General features: G+C 36.9%; 1 protein-coding gene across 1 annotated transcript in view; it reads left to right on the top strand.

Annotated features, from left to right (window-relative positions):
- LOC113226134 (nephrin-like) overlaps positions 1-23,451 on the top strand; it is a 465,840-nt gene that overhangs the window by 408,778 nt on the left and 33,611 nt on the right. The window contains exon 14 of the mRNA XM_026458662.1: positions 22,563-22,636. Within this exon, the coding sequence (XP_026314447.1) occupies positions 22,563-22,636 (74 nt within the window). The remainder of the gene's footprint in view (positions 1-22,562; positions 22,637-23,451) is intronic.

The following is a 23,451-nucleotide window of genomic DNA, read 5'->3' as shown; positions in this document are numbered from 1 at the left end:
AATTTTGTTATAATTTGTAATCAAAACTGCTCTTCTTGTTTTATCATTTTATTTATAATCAAATAACATCTGTACCGCACTTATTTTGTGGAATAGTCTTCGATGACCATCTTTGCGCATTTTGTAGTTCCGCCAAAATCCGCTAGATGGCATTGACCCATTTTCCGCAAATACTGAAGCGCGATATTAAGATTTTTCCTTGGGTGGTGACTACTCCGACAGAATTTTGATTAGGGGAGAACGGGTTAAGAGCCTTTAGCTCGCTCTTTTATCCGGTGGCATAGTTAAGGCCATCAAGTACTGAAGCATACTTCAGAAAACAAGACAATTGTGGTAAACAGTCGGCGCTCATGTCGAGTCTTTGTGAAAACGACTACGCGGATCTTATCTGATAATAGATACCAAACTTTTGTATCGCATCTTAGTACAGCTAATACTGCATTCACCGCTCTCCTCATCCTGGGAAAGCGTGTGTGCAACTTTATCTGTTTTTTTTTATAATATCACAAACGCCTATCCATAAGAGTTTCAGTGCCACTCAGAGCTATAAATCGCAAAGATCTGGGGGCACCGCCACTGCGCCCGTCACCCTGAGACATAAGAAGACAAGTCCCACGTACCTGTAACTTCACCAGCACCTTTAACCCTTCAAAACCGGAACGCAGTAATGCTCACGTTACTGCTTGGCGGCAGAAATGGTAAGGTGGCATTACTTCCCTGGACGAACTCATTTACTAGGAGCTGTACTGCTGCTATATTGCATTAAAGCAAATAAAACGGATACCGAAAAGTGATTTAAAGTAAATTTGATGATGTCATCATTATTACACACCATGCATGTTCAAAACCCGACTGTCAATTTTACCGATTTTTTTTTAAATAGTCTGTGCCAACCCTATTAGTATGGTAGTATTATAATAATAAGTGCCCCGTACACGGACATAAAGCTGATTTACACACCATTTAATTGTTAACACATTCATTTGCTTTATGGATTATGGCGTGTCGATTCGTTTATGATTTCAGGTAATTAACGAGTTGGATTATTCGGAAATTTCATTCGGCAGATAAATTTTTATTTGGCAATGAACATTGACTTACAAATAAATGGACGACGGGTCTAATACAAAAACCACGAAAAAAATGTCCCAAGTCAACCTATTTAAACGTAGTGCCATGTCAAGGAATATGAAAAAGCTAAAACGTTGAATTTAAATTGTAATGTCATCGCAGTACTGTCTAATTTTGCTTGCTTCGCTGTCAGTCGAACAAACGAAGACTAGAGCGTGAATGACGCCCTGTATACGATTTTAACGCCCTATAAGTTCGGACACTTTTTAGCGCGGACCCGACGTCTATATAATTGTAAGTCAATGGCAATGAATGAAGAATTTATAATCTACCATATACACAAATCTATAAAGTACCTTTAGAAATTATGAAATAAATAAATTACCTTACGCGTGACGCTGGACACCTAGTATTACAGATCTCCAAGCTTCATACCGTTACAATTTTCTTTTTCTCTTATATAAGACTGACTATGGTGTATAACAAACCATAAATTAAAATCCTTACTGTTCTAGTACTACCTAGTTTTAATGGTCTTCTTGCCAGTCTGCGGCTAGCTCTGTTGTTCAATGCAGAGGCGATTTTGAATTTCATTATAAATTAAGGTATACTTTATATAACATTTTCGTTAATGTTATAATTGTTTTAAACTAGTACATTAACGAACGGTTAGCATGCTAGACTGCCACGCAGAGATCCCGGGTTTGATTCCCGGGCTGGGAGAAATATTTCTATGACCTACATTTATTTCTCTCGTGAGATTAGGTGTAATTTGTAGTTGTCTATGTGTGTCCATGGCACCCGCGATACAGGGTTTCCCTAGTATAGGGCTATGCGTGTGTGCGCGTTATTATTATTATTTTAAACTGCTCAGTAGCAGCAGAACTCTTTATGAATGAGTTCGTCCAGGGAAGTATTGCCACCTTACCTATTTCTACCGCTAAGCAATAATTAAGCATTAGTGCATTCAAGCTTTGAAGGGTAAGTAAGGGTGCTGGTGAAATTACAGAGACTTGTCGGCAAAATTTTTTGAACGAATTCCTATTTTAACTACTCAAGCGCAACATCGGGCAATTGAAGCTTGAAATATAATTTGTAGACCCTCTTTTAGGTCAATAATAAAAGTTTAATCATAGATTGCCACAAAATAATTTCTAGTAATTCTGTTTTTTGCGCGAAGTTACGAGTCCTATAAATTTAGCCCACGTTATGTCTCAGGGTGACGGGTGCAGTGGCAGTGCCCCGCAGCTCTTTGCGATTTAAAGCTCTGAGTGGCACTGCAACTACTATATCCAGGTGTGTAGCTGACCGTCAGGCGCACGACGTGTTCGTCCAGTCTCATGGTATTATAAAGAAAAATACCTCCTATACTAGATATTCCTACAATATCCACAAATTTAAATTCACAGTGCAAATTCATCAAAGTAAATAATAGTTTATTTCTTCCTTTAACTAAAAATGAATATATCCAAATTTTACTGTTAAAATATCAGCGGTACATAGACATGCAAAGAGTCGGCGGGGCAGTGTCCGACGCATACCATAAATCGCTTGGTAATGAATGCCGTTCTCGCCTCAATAAAAACTCCGCATTATATGATACAGGCGGGATTTATGCACCACTCGCCTCGCCCGCCCGCCTATTAAATCTCCCGGCGAAAATATTTTAATAACGCGACTCCGTTCCACTTCTAATGCCCTATTTATATTCGTCGTGTTTGCAGGTGAGTTTCGTGACGGTGATTTTGGTACCTCTACACTTTTGTATATATATTATGTATGTTTATAAATAAGAAACGAAGAATAGCGTTGGTAGTGAAGTCGTAATACAGTTACTTCTTAATTAAGAAGTTGGGAATTTGAATCACTATGGCAGCTTCTACCTATGACATTATTATTTTTTACTTTAGCCGATCCTTATTAACAATATCGTCTACTATAGTCCATTTGATAAATCGAGGCTGCAAATGGTGTGAATTTATCACTTGGGCCAGGTTGTATGAATAATGGGAATTATTATAACCCCCGGGCAATATAATAAATACCTAAACACTACATAACCAAAATATAGTAAACATAACCAAAATATAGGGTAGTAATTATTCACACTGACAAGGAAAACTGATTAATTATGCAGTTTTCATTACATTACTTGTATTATATTGTATTATTGTACAGACTGGCAATTATTCATAATGTCTGTGCTTATAAAACGTAACACATTTATACACCTATAAATAGGTCGATGGAAAGAAAATAATTGGTTGCATGTTAGATCCTTGGACAGGGAAAGGGTATGTCTAATTAAAATATCATAAAAACATACACCACTATCACATGCCTTCATAACCTGAATAAATAGTTTCCCTTGAGCTACTTAATATCCGTGTTACTGTCTATATCAAACTTTAAAAAATATATGTGTAAAACTATGTATCAGTATGTAATAGTATGTATCAATAAATATGTACTTGACTCCAAAAGGCTAATTTTTGTGGTTAATATGACATTTTACACGGACAAAGGAACAAGTTACATTATCACCTTGAATTCAAAAAGAAACGAAACATGACATTTCAATTAGGGTTAGATGATATAAGAGGAACACTAGGGGAAAAGGGACTTGACACATTAACTCATAATACAAAGAGATCACTACAGTGTCACAGTCGATAAAACAGACAAACAAATTAGTTTAAACGATTTTAAAGAGATGTCGCTGCTCCAAATCCAAAAGGCGAATAAAACAAATTTGTCAGTGAAATTTTGAGAACACCATTACCTTTATAAGAAATACGATGACTATTTCTCTTGCCCTATTTTTTGTACAATTTGCACGTTTTCGGCTAAAACATCGTAACTATTGATAGTAATGATGGCAAAACATATGAAACTGTTAAACAAAGGCAAATATAATGTACTTCAAAATGACATATATTTAAACAATAATTTTAAATTTGCAAAAGCAGCAGGCAAAAAAATGTAAACGGTCATCTTTTGTAATGATTGATTCTTTTTCTCTAAGACATAAAATAAATTAAATCAATTAATATGTTAATCTGCTCTGCGCTAATGTTTGATCTGTCTGTCTGTTTCACGTTGAGCCTCAAAACTAAGACAAATTAAAAAATCTGAAACCATGTTCGGAAACACAAGCAAATTCGCTTCTGTTTTTTGAGGGCGCAACCAAGATATGAAAAAAGAACCTGTATGAAAAAAGAGGATCAAATATTATTTTTGACTATCAAATCTTATTTTAGTACGCTTAAACATAATAACAGTGTTACCTTGAAAGCACTTCATTTATAATTTATCCGTATATCACCTAGTATAGGCGGAACAGTTGTTATCATTATATCAAACATAAAAAAACGTTTATTTAAAAAAGTGCACATTTACAATAGATCAATTATATCTTTAAAGATCAAGTAATATTATCCCCTTCAAAATTCTATTTTTATCCATTCTTCCTAGAGTTAAAAACACTTAACTCAAAATAAAATATGTTCTTCTTACCCTACCTGACCATATTTCTCTTTTAATATTACAGACAACGTTAATATTTAAAAAACAATCGAAAATGGAATGCTAATAAAATGCAGAGTCTAGGCTAAGAGTCAGATCGAATAAAGTCGATACAATCGTGGAATAGTAAAGTATTGAAAAATATTTTCAAACAGCGCCGTTGCGGGGTTTGCGGGGGTAAAAGGCGGGGTGAATATTCATGAATATTGATGCGGTACTGTGAATATTCAGCGGCGACACTCGCAATTGAAAACACACCACAAAGCGCCCGCCGTCAACGTTACCACAGACGGCGGCGGCCAAGGTGTTATCAAAATGTTTTAACGTAAACTAAAAACATTTTAATGAAATTTTTATTGAATTGATATTCAATTATTTTTTGTGAAATGACTCCACTAGTTTGTTATAATTATTAATACAAAGATCGAACACTCAGAAAAAACACTCAGAAAAAATCTGACCGGATCGAGGGAATTTTTTCTGAGTGTTCGATCTTTGTATTAATAATTATAAAAACATTTTTTTGCATGAAATTATTTTTTTATAACTACTGGACTAATTTCACATATAAATAATTGAATATCAATTCAATAAAAATTTAAATATAATGAATAGCGACATCTCTACCCGGGGCTGGTAGCTCGACTGTTGGTGGTTTCACACGGGGCCTGCGGCATTGGTGTGGACTGTTCAACTTATTCGCATGTAGCATTTGCTTTATATACTGAAGTTCGCCTGACAGATGATAAGTTACAATAAAATAATTTGTAAAACAATGTAGCGTAAATTGGAATGTTTCGTTGTAAAATTAAAAATAAGGTATTTAATTAATAACTTTTGTAACTATATCGAATAAATAAGGTGGTTTGCATTATTAATATTAGACATAAAGACTAACTCAGTCAACCGTGACCATGAGACCTGTAAAGGGCCCGAAATATTGGTGCGTTTGAAAAAACAAATATACGCGATTTAAATCCGGAAAAAAAGTTTCATTTTTCTATGTCTAACAATCGCAAAAAACCTAAGAACTCGATACCATTCAAATGTATTGCGGCATTTTCATCGCCTTTAAAACATGGCAAAACTAATATATAGATAGGACATTTCGAACTCTTAATTTATAAGGTCGTATCTGATATCTGCAAACTATTGTAGCGGTAGAGCTCCTTGTGAAAGAGTTCGCCCAAGGAAATACTGCCACCTTATCTATTTCTGCCGCTTTTTCTGTGCTGGTGAAATTTCAGCAACATGGGACTTTTTAACTTATGTCTCAGGGTGACGGGTGCAGTGGCAGTGCCCTTCAGATTCAGTGCAACTGCTATGAACAGGCGTGTCTATCGCTACCATGCCCACGCCTTGTTCGTCCCGTCACTTGATATTATAACCAGACGATCCTATCGCCGAAACATGCTACAAGACTAAAGCCAGTAAATCAGAAACATTAAACGCATCGGCACGAAAATTAATAACCGCTATTTAAGTCTTAAACACCCTCTTATAGAACAATAACAAGTGCATTAAGGGGTAGATTTATGGCGCAACTCGCCCCAAGCGATCTTTATAAAATACTCTGAGACTGCCCGCCGCGTATACCACTGCATCTTGTCAGATTTATCGTTAAATAATGAAATAGAACTATAGTGAACACAATACACTTTTTCGTAAAAAAAAGTGGTTGTAATTAAAGGTTGTTTGTAGGCCCGTTGGATGGCTAAATTTAATCTTTGGCGGAAGTAGATATATCAGCTTTCCAATGTCTATGCAACAATTATGTAGGCGGCCTCCGTGGTCGAGTGGCTTGCACACCGGTTTTCATGGTGTCGCCATGACAGAGGTCCCGGGTTCGATCCCCGGCGGGGTCAGTGCAGAAAACTGATTTTTCTATATTGTCTCGCGTTTGTGGTACCGTCGTTGTTCCCGATTTCCATAACACAAATGCTTTGGGATCAGAGCAAAGTATGTGATATTGTCTAATGGTGCTGTCTATGAATGAGACAAATTCGACGTAGAATTAATGTCAACCAACAAAAATATATGATGTTTAGGGTATTCGTCACTTCAGATAGTTCCACAGTTCCCACGATTTCAATACCTTTCCCCGAAATTTGATTAAGCAATTGATAATATTGATGTTAAAGTCGAGTCTTCATAGATATATAATGCGTTAAATCGTTATCCGAGACCACCACTGCATGAAGTTGATAACTACTTCACGCATTAACTGCAAGCAGTTGAAATAGACTTCATGCAGCCGAGATCGACTGCATTTAATAAGTCTTAACTGCAAATATGCAGTCGTCTGTTAGCTAAGATCTGCTGGTTTACGGCTCAGTTGGGAGAGCATCAACCACAGCATGGTGAAGCAGCTGATTCGAATGCAATGGAATCGAATGAATATTTCTTTGTGTTCGTTTTTTGTATTAATAATATTATAAACAAACTATAGTAGTAATTTCATAAAAAATAATTGAAAATCCTGATAGTAAAACATCGTGATTATCAATAAACCCAATATTACAATGATTGAAGATGTTTAAGGTAAAGAAAAACTTCGCAAAGTAACCTACATGTCATAATTCATAAATCACTAACCGGTTCTTTATGCGCCCGGGACCAGACCCTCGCCTTATCGCCAGCAACCGACGGCGGACGACCCTTCGATTTTATTCGAATTAATTGTATGACCGGTTTTTTTCAGTACATTTAAGACGGCGAATATATCAGCCGTATTGTTTATACAGTCCACTTTTATTTCACGTCTCATTAGGAGCAGAACAGGGGACGGAACAGTGAGTAGGGGATCCTTAAATATGGTTTACAGTTATATGTTATTGTCAATTAATAAATAAATTACTCTAATAGGTCGTAGTAGGTTTTGGTCTCATGGTAACTGAGTTCACATTATTTGCCACCAGAGATGGACAGTAGGTTAAAACCCAATCAACCCGCCCGGGATTTCCGGTTTTAACTCGTTTCTGTTCTAAATCATAGGCAGAAACGGCGAATACGTAATTTAGTATAAGTAATTCCATACTTCTTACAAATTTCAGTGTCAGAAATCAGTTTTAGACGAAAAAGAGTCATCTCAACTTCGGCTTTAACCGCGTTTAAAAAGCGCCGGGTTAAAGTCCGGGCGCTTGCCTATCTCTGGTTACCACAGAACATGAACGTAAGTGCGTGAAAGCAACTTAACATAACCGTGACATCATATTTAGTGTAATAAGAAAAGTGCGGTACCTCCATATAAACGTAGCAGTGCGACTTTAATATATGCACGCCCACCGGCGCGCCGTGTACTGCATGCACACATTCGCAAACTCTCGCGGTGTACTCGCGTTGCACAGAGCGGGGAGTCACACGCGCCATTCATCATAGACTTGAAGCAGTCGCTGTGTTTACAAAATGACGTCAAATTTATATATTATTTCAATATAGGCCGTAACGAACACCTTAAGGTTTTCAAATTATGTTTACCACATGCGCAACTAAATAATAATGCAACAACCCTACGCTCCGAACGATGTGTAGGCATTTACGTTGAACAGGCAAAAGTTGCCTTACTTACTTGTTCTTATTATACTATGGTGGCATGCATGATGTATGTACATAAATATACGTAAATGTTGAATTTAAAACAAATATTCTCTAATTGTACTTTCGAGCTTATTTTGTCATCCATATATTTTTTATTTATTGGTTTATTCCATTGAAGACAGTAAAATTTAAAACATTCTCCCCTGGAACATTTTTCCAACTGGCGCTTCGAACTTTTACACAGCACAGACGATAAATAGAGATTTTTAATTTAGTAAATATATAGAAAACTTTATTAATTTTATTACTATCTCTACAAATCTGTGTTAAGTAAACATCGACTGCTTCTCTATACGTCCAAGCGCAGCTCTGATACTCATCCAACTTTAACGTTACACGAACTACGAACCACTAACTGGTTTACTAAATTTAGTTTAGAAGTTCGGTGTCGATAATCCTTCTAGATGTATGTACAAGGTAATTCTTTGGCCATTGTAGTTTTTGAGATCGTTGAGTGGGAACAAAATCGATTTTAACTTGAAAGTTTCGTGACGTCTTCTTGCCGATAGGTGAGAAACTCTCATAGCTCACACAATCATAGTTCCGCACTAGGGAAACCCTAGGAAAACCACAACTTACGAGAGAAATAAATGTAGACTATACAAATATTTCTTTCGGCGTGGAAATCGAACCCGGGACCTCTGCGTTGCAGACCAGCATGGCAACCGTTCGGCCACGGAGCAGTAAACTAACTCTTACAATCATAGCAACAGCGTGATTAAGCACTCTGACCTACGTGATGGACATGGATCTGATCTGAACTGATCTGATCTGATCATGGATTTGATTTTATGTATTAAATTTGTATTGCATTGATATTCAATTATTTTTTGTGAAATTACTCCACTATAGTCGTCACCAAATAAGAGGCCGAATTTGACACTTGTCATCGTGACGCGAATAGGGTTGTAGACTAATCATATCGGTAATCACATTATACGATTTTCAAGTGAAATCGATTTAAAATTTTAAGAGTTTGTGATTATTTAGATTATTTTTCGGTTGTTCAGGGGGCCTAAAAGCAATTGTTACAAGCACTGTTAAAAGCAATTCATTTATAGAATTCCTTGCTATTCTGTAGCAATTCCTATTATTTTCGTAAAATTGTCCCACATTCCGATGAATTGTATCCAATTCTTTTAATTTTTATTTTATAATATTCATAAATGGTTTAACTAATATTAAATAATACAGCAATTGCATAAAAAGATTAAATTACGAAGAAACCAAGGATTTCACAAATTTCCAATTATTCGGCTGGCAATAAGTTAGAAGTTGTTAATGTCAACAACAAAGAATCTTAACTATTATTCATAATTTTTCTAATATTTAAAAAAAATATTTTTTCCGAGAAATCGAAGTGACTCGGTGAAATTCGGCGATTAATTGCTTACAACACTATTATTTAAACAAAATAGCTTGAGGACGTAACTGTTTTCAGGACGTTTCGGGGTAACTCAAAATAGCATTTTTTTTTTTAATTCGTGCGAAAGCAGTACTTCAAATATGTTTTGTCATATTATATAATGTTTCAATAAAATTTATGTATTTTTTTAAACTCAATTATGCTAATAATTCTTTGTTTATTGTTTCGTTGATCGCGTTCAAAGTTACATACTATCGCCTTCTTTAGCTGTCAAATTTGGCTTCTTATTCGGTGACGACTATAGTTTGTTAAAATTATTAATACAAGCACATAGAAAAATTCACGAAGTCCGCTGGTTCGTTCCGTGGTTTAGTTGGCATAGCGTCTGCCGGATCGAAGGAAAAGGAAGGAAGGTTTTCAAGCATTCAAAGTACCTAAGTCTCTAATTTGAGACTGGGCAATTGATATCATTCTCTGGCACCTTTGTTTTATTATAGGTACATATGCACATTACGTCTTGAATTGGCTCCTAAAATGGGCAGAGACCATAAATTTAAATATTTCCTCAATTTACTTATAATGTCGGTTAATACAAAAAGCCATCTACATAGGTATTCCTAACACACATTTATGTCGAAGTACTTGTTCTCTAGGGGCTTAACGCCGGTCCCTCTCGTAAGAGTAATTTATCAATCTTTTTTTCTCTGTCACCCTCGAGGTAAACAGGTAAATCTCCGACAGAGACTTCTAAAGTAAATTTATGTAGGCCCCATGTCCCCTGATCTAAACAAGGTAATTAATTCAATATGCCTTTGGCTCTAATTGGATGCTTCTAATTCTTACTTGGCAGTTATGGTATTTCATGTGAATTATTTTTGAGGCTAAACCATCAGGGTGACGTTTTAGAATTATGTGTATTCTGACATTAGACATAACAAAGGTTCTCGAATGGAGATCACGAACTGGAAGGCGTTCAGTGAGACGGCCCCCTACAAGATGAACGGATGACCTGGTAAGGTAATAATCGATAATCGAGTAATCGATGGATGTACGTCTCGTCCGACCAGTTAGTCTGGCAATCAATGGGGGGAGGCCTAAGTTCATCAGTGGACGTCGTCCGATTGATAATAATGATGATGACATTAGATCGGAAGTACGCTTATATTCCATCCAAAGGAAGTAGCCACTTTACATCCTTGGAGTTGCGTCATGTAATTTTTAAAAATAGTGACGGACGTAACATTACCAAGGGGAATAAAAACAAACTAGCTGTTCTCGACAGTTGTCTTGACAAAGTCGCAAAATAATTTAAAGGGCAATGTATACGCTTCTATAGTAAGATTCAGGGTGATATTCAAAATTTGCCATTTACGAGGTTTAAAAGTATAGGGAAACAAAAACTTTATTTAAAAGGTTATTATTATACAGCTTCTGCGTACTTGGATGATAAAATTCCGTGTATATTTTACTAACGTGGAGGAAACTCAAAAGACTTCAGAAGTCATCAACCTTGTTCATAAATATGACGCTTTGGTGAAGAACGTTAATGAGGCTAATGCTACCGTAATAATTAAGTCTGACAAAATTACCAATCAATTTTGAACTCTGCACACCAACGAAATAACGTTAATTAACAATCAGCGAGATATTGAGAAATATTGGCTGTCGTATTCCGAAATTTCGAGTCTCACTTCGAGAAATAACCTAATTAACCAACGAATTTCAGTCGAGTTGCTTTCGACAGTTAATAAATGTTGTACCCAGTAACGTTACTCGATAAAGTGATAACCTTACGATTGGATTTCGTCGTAGAGGGCTCTCCTAAATGTATATTTTAACATGTAAACTGGTAATCAGTCAGACGGTCCACTTGACAGAAAGCGGCTACAGCTATAAACTATCCTTAGGCCTTGGAACATGAAACTTAAATCTACACTACCTGTAATTGCGCTAGCTCTCCCTAACTTTCAATTCAAAACACAGCGATAATGCTTTGTAATATACTTTAGACAGTGGTACAGACATTTTGGACTGTTCTTATTGCAAGTGACATAGAGTTGCATTTAATCTTAAATGTCAACTTGAACCTGTACCTAAAGTGGCGAACAATATCTAGGCTTAGAAGCTGCATTGCGATTGATGAACAATATAATCCATAGATTGGTCTTCCACTACGCGGTCAATCCAAAGATAGCTCCAAATATAGGTGGTGCGAGGTTCGTGTAGCGTGTAGGTAGCTTCAATTGGCCGCCATTTTTAGATATTTTTATAGTAACATGTCTCAACACTTCAGCAGTCATTGGTACTAAAACAGAAAACGCTTTTTTTATAATATCAAATGACGGGACGAATAAGTCGTGCACCTGACGGTAAGCTTCACGCCTGTCCGTAACAGTTGCAGTGCCACTCAGAGCTTTAAATCGCAAAAATCTGAGTGGCACTGCCACTGCGCCCGTCATCCTGAGACGTAAGTTGACAAGTCCCATGTGCCTGTAATTTCACCAGCACCCTGACCCTTCAAAACTGGAACACAGTAATGCTGACATTAGTGCTTGGCGGCAGAAATAGATAAGGTGGCAGTACTACCCCGGACGAACTCTTTCACAAGGAGCTCTTTCTCTTCTATTTTTATCAGGTGGTGATTAAAATAACAGTGAGTAAATAGTATACTTTAAATACTTCTTACTTTTTAACTATAGGTAAGCTTTTAAATTAGATGAGATTGAAGAATCAAGGATCTGATCTGATCTGACTGATCATAATACTAACCATTTCTTATGTATCAAAAGTCACATCCACGTAGCCAGGACACAGAAAAGAGGGCGATAAAAGGTGGGATGACGATGAAAGAGGTAGCATCGTCACAATTAGTCAAAAAGAAGCTATTTTGGATTACGCTATTATTCTTGACAAGCAGCGTGTTGTTCATGATGTCAATAATATAGCCCTGGCAAGTTGTTAAGTGTTTTACAAATAAACCTTTATATAACCTGGTTCATGTAGTTCATATTAATTTATAAATAAATAACGCACACACTCAACATAGCCCCGCACTAGGGAAACCCTGTGTCGCGGGTGCCATGGACACACACATAGACAACCACAAATTACACCCAAACTCACGAGAGAAATAATTGTAGGCCATACAACTATTTCTCCCGGCCCGGGAATCGAACCTGGGACCTCTGCGTGGCAGTCCGGCATGGTAACCGTTCGGCCACGGAGGCAGTTAATAAAATTATGACTCATATGATAAAAGCACTGTGTGTGATGTGTGGCTTTATTACATCATTATATCTCTAGGCTCTAAAATCGGCTGCACTAGCGTGCACCAAGTTGGCTAGCTAAAATTGTATTTCCCGACATGCTGAACGAAAGTAAGATAACATCGCAAAACAAGACAAGCATCAGAGCCAGGTATCGAAAAAGGTAACAGTTGCAGGCGTTTCAGCGCTTGTGAAATTAAATACAAAATGCATGCTGATATGGCAGAATTTACAATGTACTCGCAAAACGATTGGATGGCGATAATGGAACAAAAATACGTTAATTTCATCGTACAAGCTTGCGTTTTGTGTTACATTTTGTACCCGCTAAAACACTGTTATTGTAGGTTTTCTGGTCAATAGCCAATAAACATGTTAAATATTTCGCTTGATTAGGTTTTCGCAATTGTTACACATAGGAAATGAAACTATTTTTTACTCACGGGATCTGCAAAAGCCGCGTGGGAAATACAGCCCAAGCCCCCTTATTTGAAGAGGCCTCTACCTGGCAGTGGGACTAATAAACTAACTATTATTTACTTATATTATAATTAAATGCGAAAACATACAACAGGTAATCGTAGGAACAGTGAAGTCAGGGCCACTGAAGACCGTAATTGGCACAGCCCAGGTATCATCGCTCTCTCTGTTCTCCCTCCTTCTGAACGACGTACCAGAGTACGTGCGCGACAGACACGTACTGATGTACGCAGATGATGTGGCCGCAGTCGTGACCGCACCAAAGGTAGACCTACTGGAACAGAGGACGAATGACGTAGCTGGTGGCCTAAATCATTGGTTCAGAGTAAATGGTCGTATTTTGAATATAAATAAGACCAATTTTATGCATTCCGACCTGTCAGGTCGTACCTACATACAATTTCTTTCTCGTTCTTTGCAGGGGAACCCTGCCTTACGAATCAATGGTAGAGTTTAATAATTTTGACGAATTTGTTAACATAGTGAATACATTAAAATAAAACGATAGGTTCATAGACGCACTAAAAGCATATTTCTGAAAAATGCATTCCCCCGTTTTCTCTCTCTCGCTAATCTCACAAACTCACAGAACACTATATGCGCCAGGAGCACCAGCTGGCACCCACTAACATATCTGTCCTTCGTCCTTCCTGTTTTTTTTTTGTCATACCAATATCATTTAGTGTTGCCATTTTGTTCTTTTAAATGTGATAGTTATTGCAGGTAATAAGCATTTTAAAGTGAATAATTGACTAATATAGCTTTCGTTAACAAATTCATTTGTAATTTGCGTACCTATTAAATGAAGATATTTAGATTTTTTTCTTTGACATATGATCGTTAATTCTTAAAACAGGTTCTGCAACAGACATAATGTACACATAAAGTTCGTTGAACAAATTATATATTGTTAGGTATGTACGAACGAATGAGGTATGTATGTAGACAGCAAACTGTAAACAAAAAAAGCCGGTAAATCCAGAAACAAGGATCTGTAACAAACGCATAGAGAAATTCATAGAGCGTGCGGACTCGATCTTTGCTCAGCTGGTAGAGCTGTCACCCTGGTATGGAACAGATGCACTTTCAAGTCCTGTCAAGCGAAGGAATTTTACTTTGTGTTCGATCTTTGTCATTGACTTACAATTATATGGACGTCGGGTCCGCGCTAAAAAATGTCCACACTTGTAAGGCGCTAAAATCGTATACAGAGCGCCAAACTCCGCTTTAGTCTTCATTTGTTCGACTGACAGCGCGATATTGCGATGGCATTACAATTTAAATTTCGAATAGGTTGACTTGGGACATTTTTTTCGTGGTTTTTGTATTAGACCCGTCGTCCATTTATTTGCAAGTCAATGATCTTTCTATTAATTTTACATGCGTCGCCGACTACTGTCACGCGTGCGTTTCCCCGCGCCCCGCCGCTCGATTTTCCGCCCCGGCAGAGATGGTACGCGTAAGCACCATGATTACGCTGGCTGTTGCTGCTGCCAGCCAACCCATTGCTCCATAACTACAACCCAGGCAGTTATCAACGAAGGGGGAGAAGAAAAAAGGGAACTCATCTCTGAAGCTATGTCGTCAGTACCATCGATACGAGTTGACCAGTACGATGAGAACGGTTTCAAGAAGGAACGGAAAAGAGGTACTATTGCGTTTAGCGATACCGACGACGTTATTTTACGTGTCACGGCTTCATTACTCCACATAGTCTGCAGATATTGTGGAGTAAACACGGGTGAAAGTCAATCCCCTGAGGGTCGAGCGGTAGGGGTCCCGCCACAATGTGAATTTTAATTGATTTGTGATGAGAGTACCAACACGACATCTGTCGACCTTCATGAAGTAGGAGTTTTGGCGAAGGGTGTCACGTATCGATGTTTCCGAAACCGGTTACCGGACACCCAAGTTGTGTTACACGTCGCAGTTCATACGTGTAAATAAATAAACAGTGTTTAATTATATTGTTATATCATATTGTATGTGTGTTAGTCCTTAAGGTATATATTATGGGTCATGTTGCCTGATATAAATAAATAAAAATTAATTAATTAATAATTAAGAAACTAGTAGAGCAATTTCACAAAAATAAACGAATATCGTGGTCGTAAAACATCATAGTACTCATTACAGTCAGTATTGTAAACAAAAAAACCGGCTCCAAAAAAGAAATGCATTTGAATCATTGACCTACATTTGAATATAGAATTTCAATGTAAAGATTTCCGGTTCACTACAGTCAAATTTTAATCCGTAACCGAAATAATTGTTTTTATTTACTTTTTTGTCACTCGTGTCGTGCCTATCAAAGAAAAGTTTCCGTCTAAATTTCCAATTATACGTTTATATATATATAGACAAAAATCAAAAGGAAATTAAGAATTTCCACGATAACAGCGAAAATCCAACGAAAATGTCTTCAAAATCCATCACTGTCAAAACTAGCATCGTCAACGTAGAAATCGTACAAATGTAATTAAGGGTGGCTACACACGCGCGTGAATCGTGACTGTGCACTTCCCTATCCAATTAATTTCCCCGTGCGACTCCGGGATTAATTAGGAATCTTCCCGAAAGTTCCAGAATCCCTTCCCTTATAAATGTAAATCTTCAGTGAAACCATCGTGATTTTTTTAAGACAGCTTACGTATTATATCAAGATCAGGACATGCAATTATAATCGTAGAAAGATTGACTGTTTTGCTTTTTTTTATTACTATGTGAGGCGCACTATAAGTTTCCGGAATGAATAAGAAAAAATACTATAAATGGTCAGAAATGAATTTATTGTTTCTCAAAATATTTTCCGTTAGCGTTAATGCACTTTTTCATACGAATGAACCAATTTTGAAAACTTTTATGCCACTTGGCCGTGACAATCTCTGAAACATATTTTTCATACTCTACGACAGCCTCTTCAGGTGACGAAAATCGTTGCCCGCGTAACTAACTGGTTCTTAATTTTTGGAAATAAATAAAAGTCCCAAGGTGCTAGATCGGGACTGTACGCGGGATAGCTCATAAGGTCAACGTTGTTCACCTTCAAAAATTCATTCGTCTGTCTAGCCGTGTGAGAACTGGCATTATCGTGGTGCAAGATGATACGGCATTTACGGTTATTTTTACGGAGTTTGTTGATAACTTCCGACAAAGAAATGGTCGTATACCAATCACTATTCACGGTGTACCGTGAATCGTTGTAACGATTCTCCAAAGTAACAGTAGCCACGTGTCCGGTTTTATTAAAAAAAAGAAGCAATCTTCCGCTTAGAGGCACTTTGCACGCGCGCCACTTGGGTTGGTTTCGGTACATCTCGAAAGACCCATACGCTCGATTGCTGCTTTGTTTTGGGATCGTAACTATAAATCCATGTTTCGTCACCTGTTGTCCCACACCAAATTTGACGCCCCTTCGTTGAATTTGGTAAGCATGGCATTGCACCAAGTGACGCAATCCGTTTTTTGAGCCTCAATCAAATTGTGTGGGATCCATCAAGAGCACAGCTTTTTTACACCCAAATGTTTGTGTAATATTGATTGTATTTGACTCATGCCTATGCCTAAAGATACCCGAATCTCATGGTATGTCATATGCCTGTCTGTTTTGATCATACGGCGCACAGCATCGATGTTTTTGTTGTTCACAGCAATGAACGGGTGACCATCACGAAATTCGTCACTTCTTCTTTGTGACAATGGGACTGTTACGGACTCCTTTGTACATTTTATATTTCCCTTTCTGGTTGTCATGGTGACGGTGCTTTGTTGATTGCATGTATTGTATCAAATGAAAAGTATACTTTTATTTGCGGAAAACAATTAGTAATTTGTGATAGCCGAAACGAACCCAGAACAGCATCAGGGACCATCTCGAAAGTATACCCTTACAAATAATAGACGAATTTTCAAAATCGGTGCACAATTGATGGAGAAATTGGTGAACACACGGCCACGCCTATAAAATTTGAGGATTTCCTTCGATTTTCTGACTTGGTGATTTCTACCAAAAAAAGATTTCCAATATCGATCCACAATTGACGGAGACATCTGAAAACATACATATAGCCGAACGTATAACCTCCTCCTTTTTTTTGACGTCGATTAAAAAGCCAAGGTAGTCTAATAACCTCACAAGCACAGGGTCGTGGGTTCGAATCCAGGTTGGCACCTATGAATTTTGATTAAAAATTTTAAGAAAAACATCATGACGAAACCTGCACACATCTACAAAGCAATTGAATGATATGTGTGAAGATCCCAATTCATAATTGGCACTACATGAGAACTACAGAGCAAGCTCTCTTATTCCGGGAGGAGAACTGTGCCAACAGTGAGACTATTACAGGCTAACTATTTATTTATTGACATTAGAAACTGTATCAGGTTTGCAATGTCCAAATTACTCATATAGTACTATAGTGTTACAACATTTAAATTTGGGATACTTTATATTCTATCAAATTTTAAATTATTTTGACTTACATTCCGTTTTTCGTATTTTCGTTATTTCATACGTATTTTGTAATGTTTTTATGTTTAATTATAAAATTCGATTGATTGATAAAATTACATTCGTAATGATTGTAAACGTGACTACGAAATGTTAAACAAAAAGCTAAACTACGTATAAGAATAATCATAAACATTGTGAACTTTACTTACCGTGCGTGCTTGCGAGTAAATATATAAACCTTACCTCCCTTTCTCTCTATAACCCTTATACACATACCTTGTAATGTCTTCATTAAAACCCGATAAAGTAGGACCTTATATAATTTATACAGACATTATTGCAATCAATAAATATTTATTTTATCATGAGTTCAACATCAATTTTAATAAAACATTTTCTAAGTTAATTACCAATTTTGTTATATTCAGTTATAACAATAATGATAATGATGATAATAAATAATAATAATAAATATGTTGCATATTTTTAATGGCAAATATTATTATAAAAGCCGGAAAAGGGCTTAACATCCATTATTTACAAAAAATTACGTGCTACACAATCGCTTACGAAAATCATTATTATATATTAAAATTCAATTTAGTATCATATTTATATGTACAAATACATATATTATAAAAAAACCCTATCCTGTAAATTTTTTTTTTACCGCTTACACTAAGTCGGTGGTAATAATAGAGCATATCTTTAACAACTTAATTTCGCTAAAAATATCGATTACATTCGTTACAATAACGAGGACAAGATAGGATAGGAATTCTCGCAAAGACCGTCACTGGAATACACCCTTCTCCAAACCGCAACGTCATATTGTAGAGTATTTATCATTACTTTCATCATAAGCGGTAACTTCAAGTGCTGTTCTTTAGCCGAGTTCAGTAAATTAGGAAACCCCTTATGCGTAAAGTAATAAGGAAATTGCAAGCTTAATTAATTTTGCGGCTTAATCCGTAGTCAAAGGTATTTTCATCATCAACCCATTTACACGTCCCATTGCTGGGCACGGTCCTTTCAAGCGAGGGTTTAGACCATAGTCCACCACCACGTTTTCCGAGAGTTGTTAACCTTCTTTAACGTGCAGGTTTCGATGTTTTCCTTCACCAAAAAACTCATGGTACATGGTAACTTAAAGGGGCAAGCCCGGAGTCGAACCCACGACCTGTGCTTGAGTCAAACCATCAGACTTCCACTTTACACTTGGCGACTTTTAGTAGAGATACAGGCGCAATGCAGTCGCGCGATTCACGAACGCTCAATTGCATATAAAGATTCTGAACTCTTAGATATTTTAGAACTTAATAAGTTCTCGCACCGAAAAATGCTGCCGGTCTCTGTTGCATAAAGTTCCAAATTAACGTTAGTGCAGTGGTCCCGGGTTCGATTCCCTGGCCAGGAGAAATGGCACCCGCAACACAGGGTTTCCCTGGTAAGGGGCTATGAGTGTTTGCCTTATTATTACTTATATAATAAGTAAGACTAACAGTTCAAAACTAAATTAAAAAATAATAATATCTGAACTCCAATTACATCCTTATAAATAAGTTACTTTTAAATTGAAAGTGACGTAACATTATTTATCTACTATTATTATATTAGGACTATTTGAGGTATTAGTTAAGCCCGTTATTGTATTTATTTTATCCTGTATTTAAGTCTGCAGGAAGAAATTTATTATACAAATATGCAGTACCTTTTGTTTTTCTTTTATTAAATTTAATCTGCGCTTTTTCCTGTGCAATATATAAATAAATAGGAATATAATCTTAGAATAATAACGCATAGAATGATAGTTTCATATCAAAGGAACTGTCACAAGTGAGGCAAAAATCAAATTCATGTAGGCTAGTTTTAGTAGTGGGTTAATTTTCGGTTTTAGTGAATATTTATTTATTTATTTATTTACTTAGGGCTTTACACCTACCATTATGTATATAAAAATACAAGTTGAAACGCGTTACTTCCTTGTGGAATGTGATGTTAGCATCTATTTTATGTTTGTCTGACGTATTTTTACACTCATTTTCTTGAAATTTTTCAAGAAAATTCTTGATCTGTTCGCGGTGCAAGTTGACCTTGAGCACTGAAGGCCCGCCCGCTCGTATAGGACCATTGGGCGCGCTTCAATTTGGCTCACTTAGCGTGTGCGGACAAGGTTTCTATGCGTTATTATTCTAAGAATATAATAATGAACCTTGGTGCACAATTTAACTGACCTATTACATAAAAATACAATCGCAGTTGTAAGCTTAAAAGCGCGCCATCATATTAGTTAGACCCTTATAGAAGCGCTGCAGTCGCGTAACTATGATGCGGCAGTCGCACGTTATTTTTTAACCGACTTAAAAAAAGGAGGAGGTTCTCAATTCGATTGTATGTTTTTTTTTTGTATGTATGTTACGCGATAACTCCGGAACTTGTGAACCGATTTTCATGATTCTTTTTTTGTTGGACAGAGGGTAGAAGAGGTCGGTTTTTTTAGTACTCTGTACTGTTTTTTGCTTCAATAATTGACACCGTAAAAGCAGCGCGCTTGCGCGGTTGCCGCGCCACTGCAGCTCTTCTATAAGCATTTGATTTGAAGGCGCTCTCGCTCTGAGTCAAAGAAGTACTCAGTGTGTTGTCCTCAAAAGTATTATATAAAATGATAAAATTATTTCTCCTACGATAAACTCGATATAATTATAATAAATGGCAGATTGATTGTTAAATGTAAAGTATAAAAGTCTGATATTTTTAAGTTTATTGATTGCCACAATGTTTGCCCATCATGGCATTCAATTATTTTTGTAAAATTATTTCACTTATCAACACAAAGGTCGAAGAAAGAACACTTAGAAAAAAATCTTTCGATCCGGCTGGATTCGAACCAACGTCTTCCAGCAAACCGTGCCAGACGCTATACCAACTAAGTCACGGTATGAACTAGCGGATCTTAGGTATTTCTCTATGTTGATTATCTGATATATATTTGGTACTTCAAAGTACCTATGCTTTTATAAAGTGTGCTTCCGAACCAGTTATTTTAATAAACCCACACTTTGGGCTCTGATACTAGACGGACATAAATAATGTGGCGGACTCTGGCCGTGTACTTGTCCGAAGAGATCGAGTGCTCGCCGGAGATTTATCCCGTCGGCCCGCTACCCGCTATACCCACTACACCCGCCATACCCGCCGTATCCGGCCGGCGGCGGAAAAAACCTGATTAATCACTACATTCAAAGACGGGGCCGAGCGTAAGTCAGGACACAAGAAATAAATTAATTGAGGACGCCCCGATATGGGGGCGAAAAAATGTGAAAATCGATGTTATGTTTCCAGCGTGAAGATAAGATGGAAAATCGACATAAAATTGTAAAATATAAGCGCTTTCAACTTTATGCGCTATAAAAAAATGTATGTTCCATACGCAGTTATAAACGAAATAGATTATAAATATCCATAAATTTCCAGAGGGTGCGAAGTTTTTTATAACACTTGTAAAACATTCGTTGTAAAACTTCCTAAAAATACAGTACCGCACTGTACTTATAACTTTTGCATACATAAAAAAACAAACCCATTGACTTACAAATAAATGGACGACGGGTCTAATACAAAAACCACGAAAAAAATTTTCCTAAATCAACCTACTTAAACGTAGTGACATGTAAAGGAATATGAAAAAGCTAAAACGTTGAATTTAAATTGTAATGTCATCGCAGTACTGTCTAATTTTGCTTGCTTCGCTGTCAGTCGAACAAACGAAGACTAAAGCGTGAATGACGCTCTGTATACGATTTTAACGCCCTATAAGTTCGGACACTTTTTAGCGCGGACCCGACGTCCACATAATTGTAAGTCAATGAACAAACCTCAAAAATTTGTATTTATGCCGCCATGCGGTAATATGAACAAATATGAACATGCGGTAATATGAACATTACTGCGTTCCTGTTTTGAAGGACCAAGAGACGGGTGCAGTGGTAGTGCCCCTTAGGTCTTTACGACGGAAAGCTATAAGTAGTACTGCAACTGTTATGGACAGGCGTGTCGCTTTCCACCAGGCCCACGACTTGTTCGTCCCGCCACTTTGTATTAAAAATAAAATGTATTTACCAAGTTTTATTGATATCGATAACGGAAAGTGGGTGGAATCGAACAGACCGGATTCATTAGAGGTGGCCTCAACAGAACGAGATCTACAACACCTTGTAGTGCGTGCTAGTTATTTATTTATTTTGCAGGGATAACAAACAGTTATACATGATATGTTTAGATTCAGTTGATTAATTTTAATATAAGTGCATCTACAATCAACAACATCATCCACAAATTACTATTAAAATTGTCGTGTATGATAGGTAAGGCAAAACTAAAATTAGTAAAAAAATTTAAAAAATTAGCTCAGGGCTTTAATAATAGCTTTTTTAAATTTAGATGCAGGTAAATAAAACATGTCAATAATACTAAACAAATCATTGTACTGAGAAAAAATAGTTACCAAAAAGCAAATGCGTTAGTTATGTTATATATTATACAAGGAAGGCGTTGTGGAATATTTTTTCAGATTTAAATGGGACTAAATACTGAGGTGTTCTCTTTCCAACAAAAAAAAAGAATCATCAAAATCGGTTCACAAATGCCCACATACATAAAAAGTACAGTCGAGCCTCAAATACCAAAACCAAAAACGTCTATTAAATTTCTTCGAGAAATGCTCATTATAGCTTGACAGGCCAAATCTAGTGTTATAAAATTAAAATGTTATAGAATTAAATTTTATATTGCATTGTTTCAGGTGAAGCAACAAACGCTCCCAGTGTGGCAGTATCGTCGCCTGGAAGAACGGCGCCTGCGCCTCTCACCACTCCAGTAAGTTGAATCCTATTTTTTTACTTTTATCATGGCCCCCATATACGGCACAATTTGTCTTCACTGTCCATCATTTCATTCTCATTGAAACGACTATTTCATAGTGTATGTTTTTGCCGTTAATTTGAATGGCAGGAGAGTAGCGGCGGATCGATACGATTATCATGACGATTGATCGAAGCGAAGAATTGTCTGTATACGGGGGCCTTCAGCCCAACTTTTTCTGTTTGATACCTGATTTAGAGCCTATGCACACAGAGTACTTTATACGCGCCGACGACGCGCGTGTACGCGATTCAAATGCGTTGCAGTCGCAACAAGTAAACCTTTGCACACGTTCACCAATTCAGTGGCGCCATAAACGCGCGTCATCTTCGCGTATACGCGCCATACACGCGCTGTAGTCACGCGCAGAGAACAAAAATTAAAGAGAACGGATACTCTCCGCCCCTCCCTAGCTTTAGATACCGCACCACGCCACGTACATTGCCGGTCACATTGACTGAACGACAACAAGGCTGCCGGCGAGCCGTTTTCGCGCGAAGATGACTTTGATATTTGAATATAGTTTTCATTTATTCATTACGAAACTTGGACGTTAATATAAAAATGTTTTATATTTATAATGGTCATGAATTGTGCTGTGTACCGTTGTTTATCATCATTTTCCGAAAGATGAAACGAAGTAAGCAAAAAACACTTATGTCTGGGACTCATTCAGTTATTGTTTTCTTCATTTATTTACTGCAGAGTAATATATGTATGTATAAAAAATACAGATTTATTATATCAATATGTATATATAATGAGGCGCC

Source organism: Hyposmocoma kahamanoa, unplaced genomic scaffold (assembly GCF_003589595.1).
Source record: "Hyposmocoma kahamanoa isolate Upper Pololo Valley unplaced genomic scaffold, ASM358959v1 182, whole genome shotgun sequence".
Classification (NCBI taxonomy): Eukaryota; Metazoa; Arthropoda; class Insecta; order Lepidoptera; family Cosmopterigidae; genus Hyposmocoma; species Hyposmocoma kahamanoa.
Note: the sequence above shows the minus strand (reverse complement) of the source record. Positions and strands in the feature narration are given on the sequence as shown.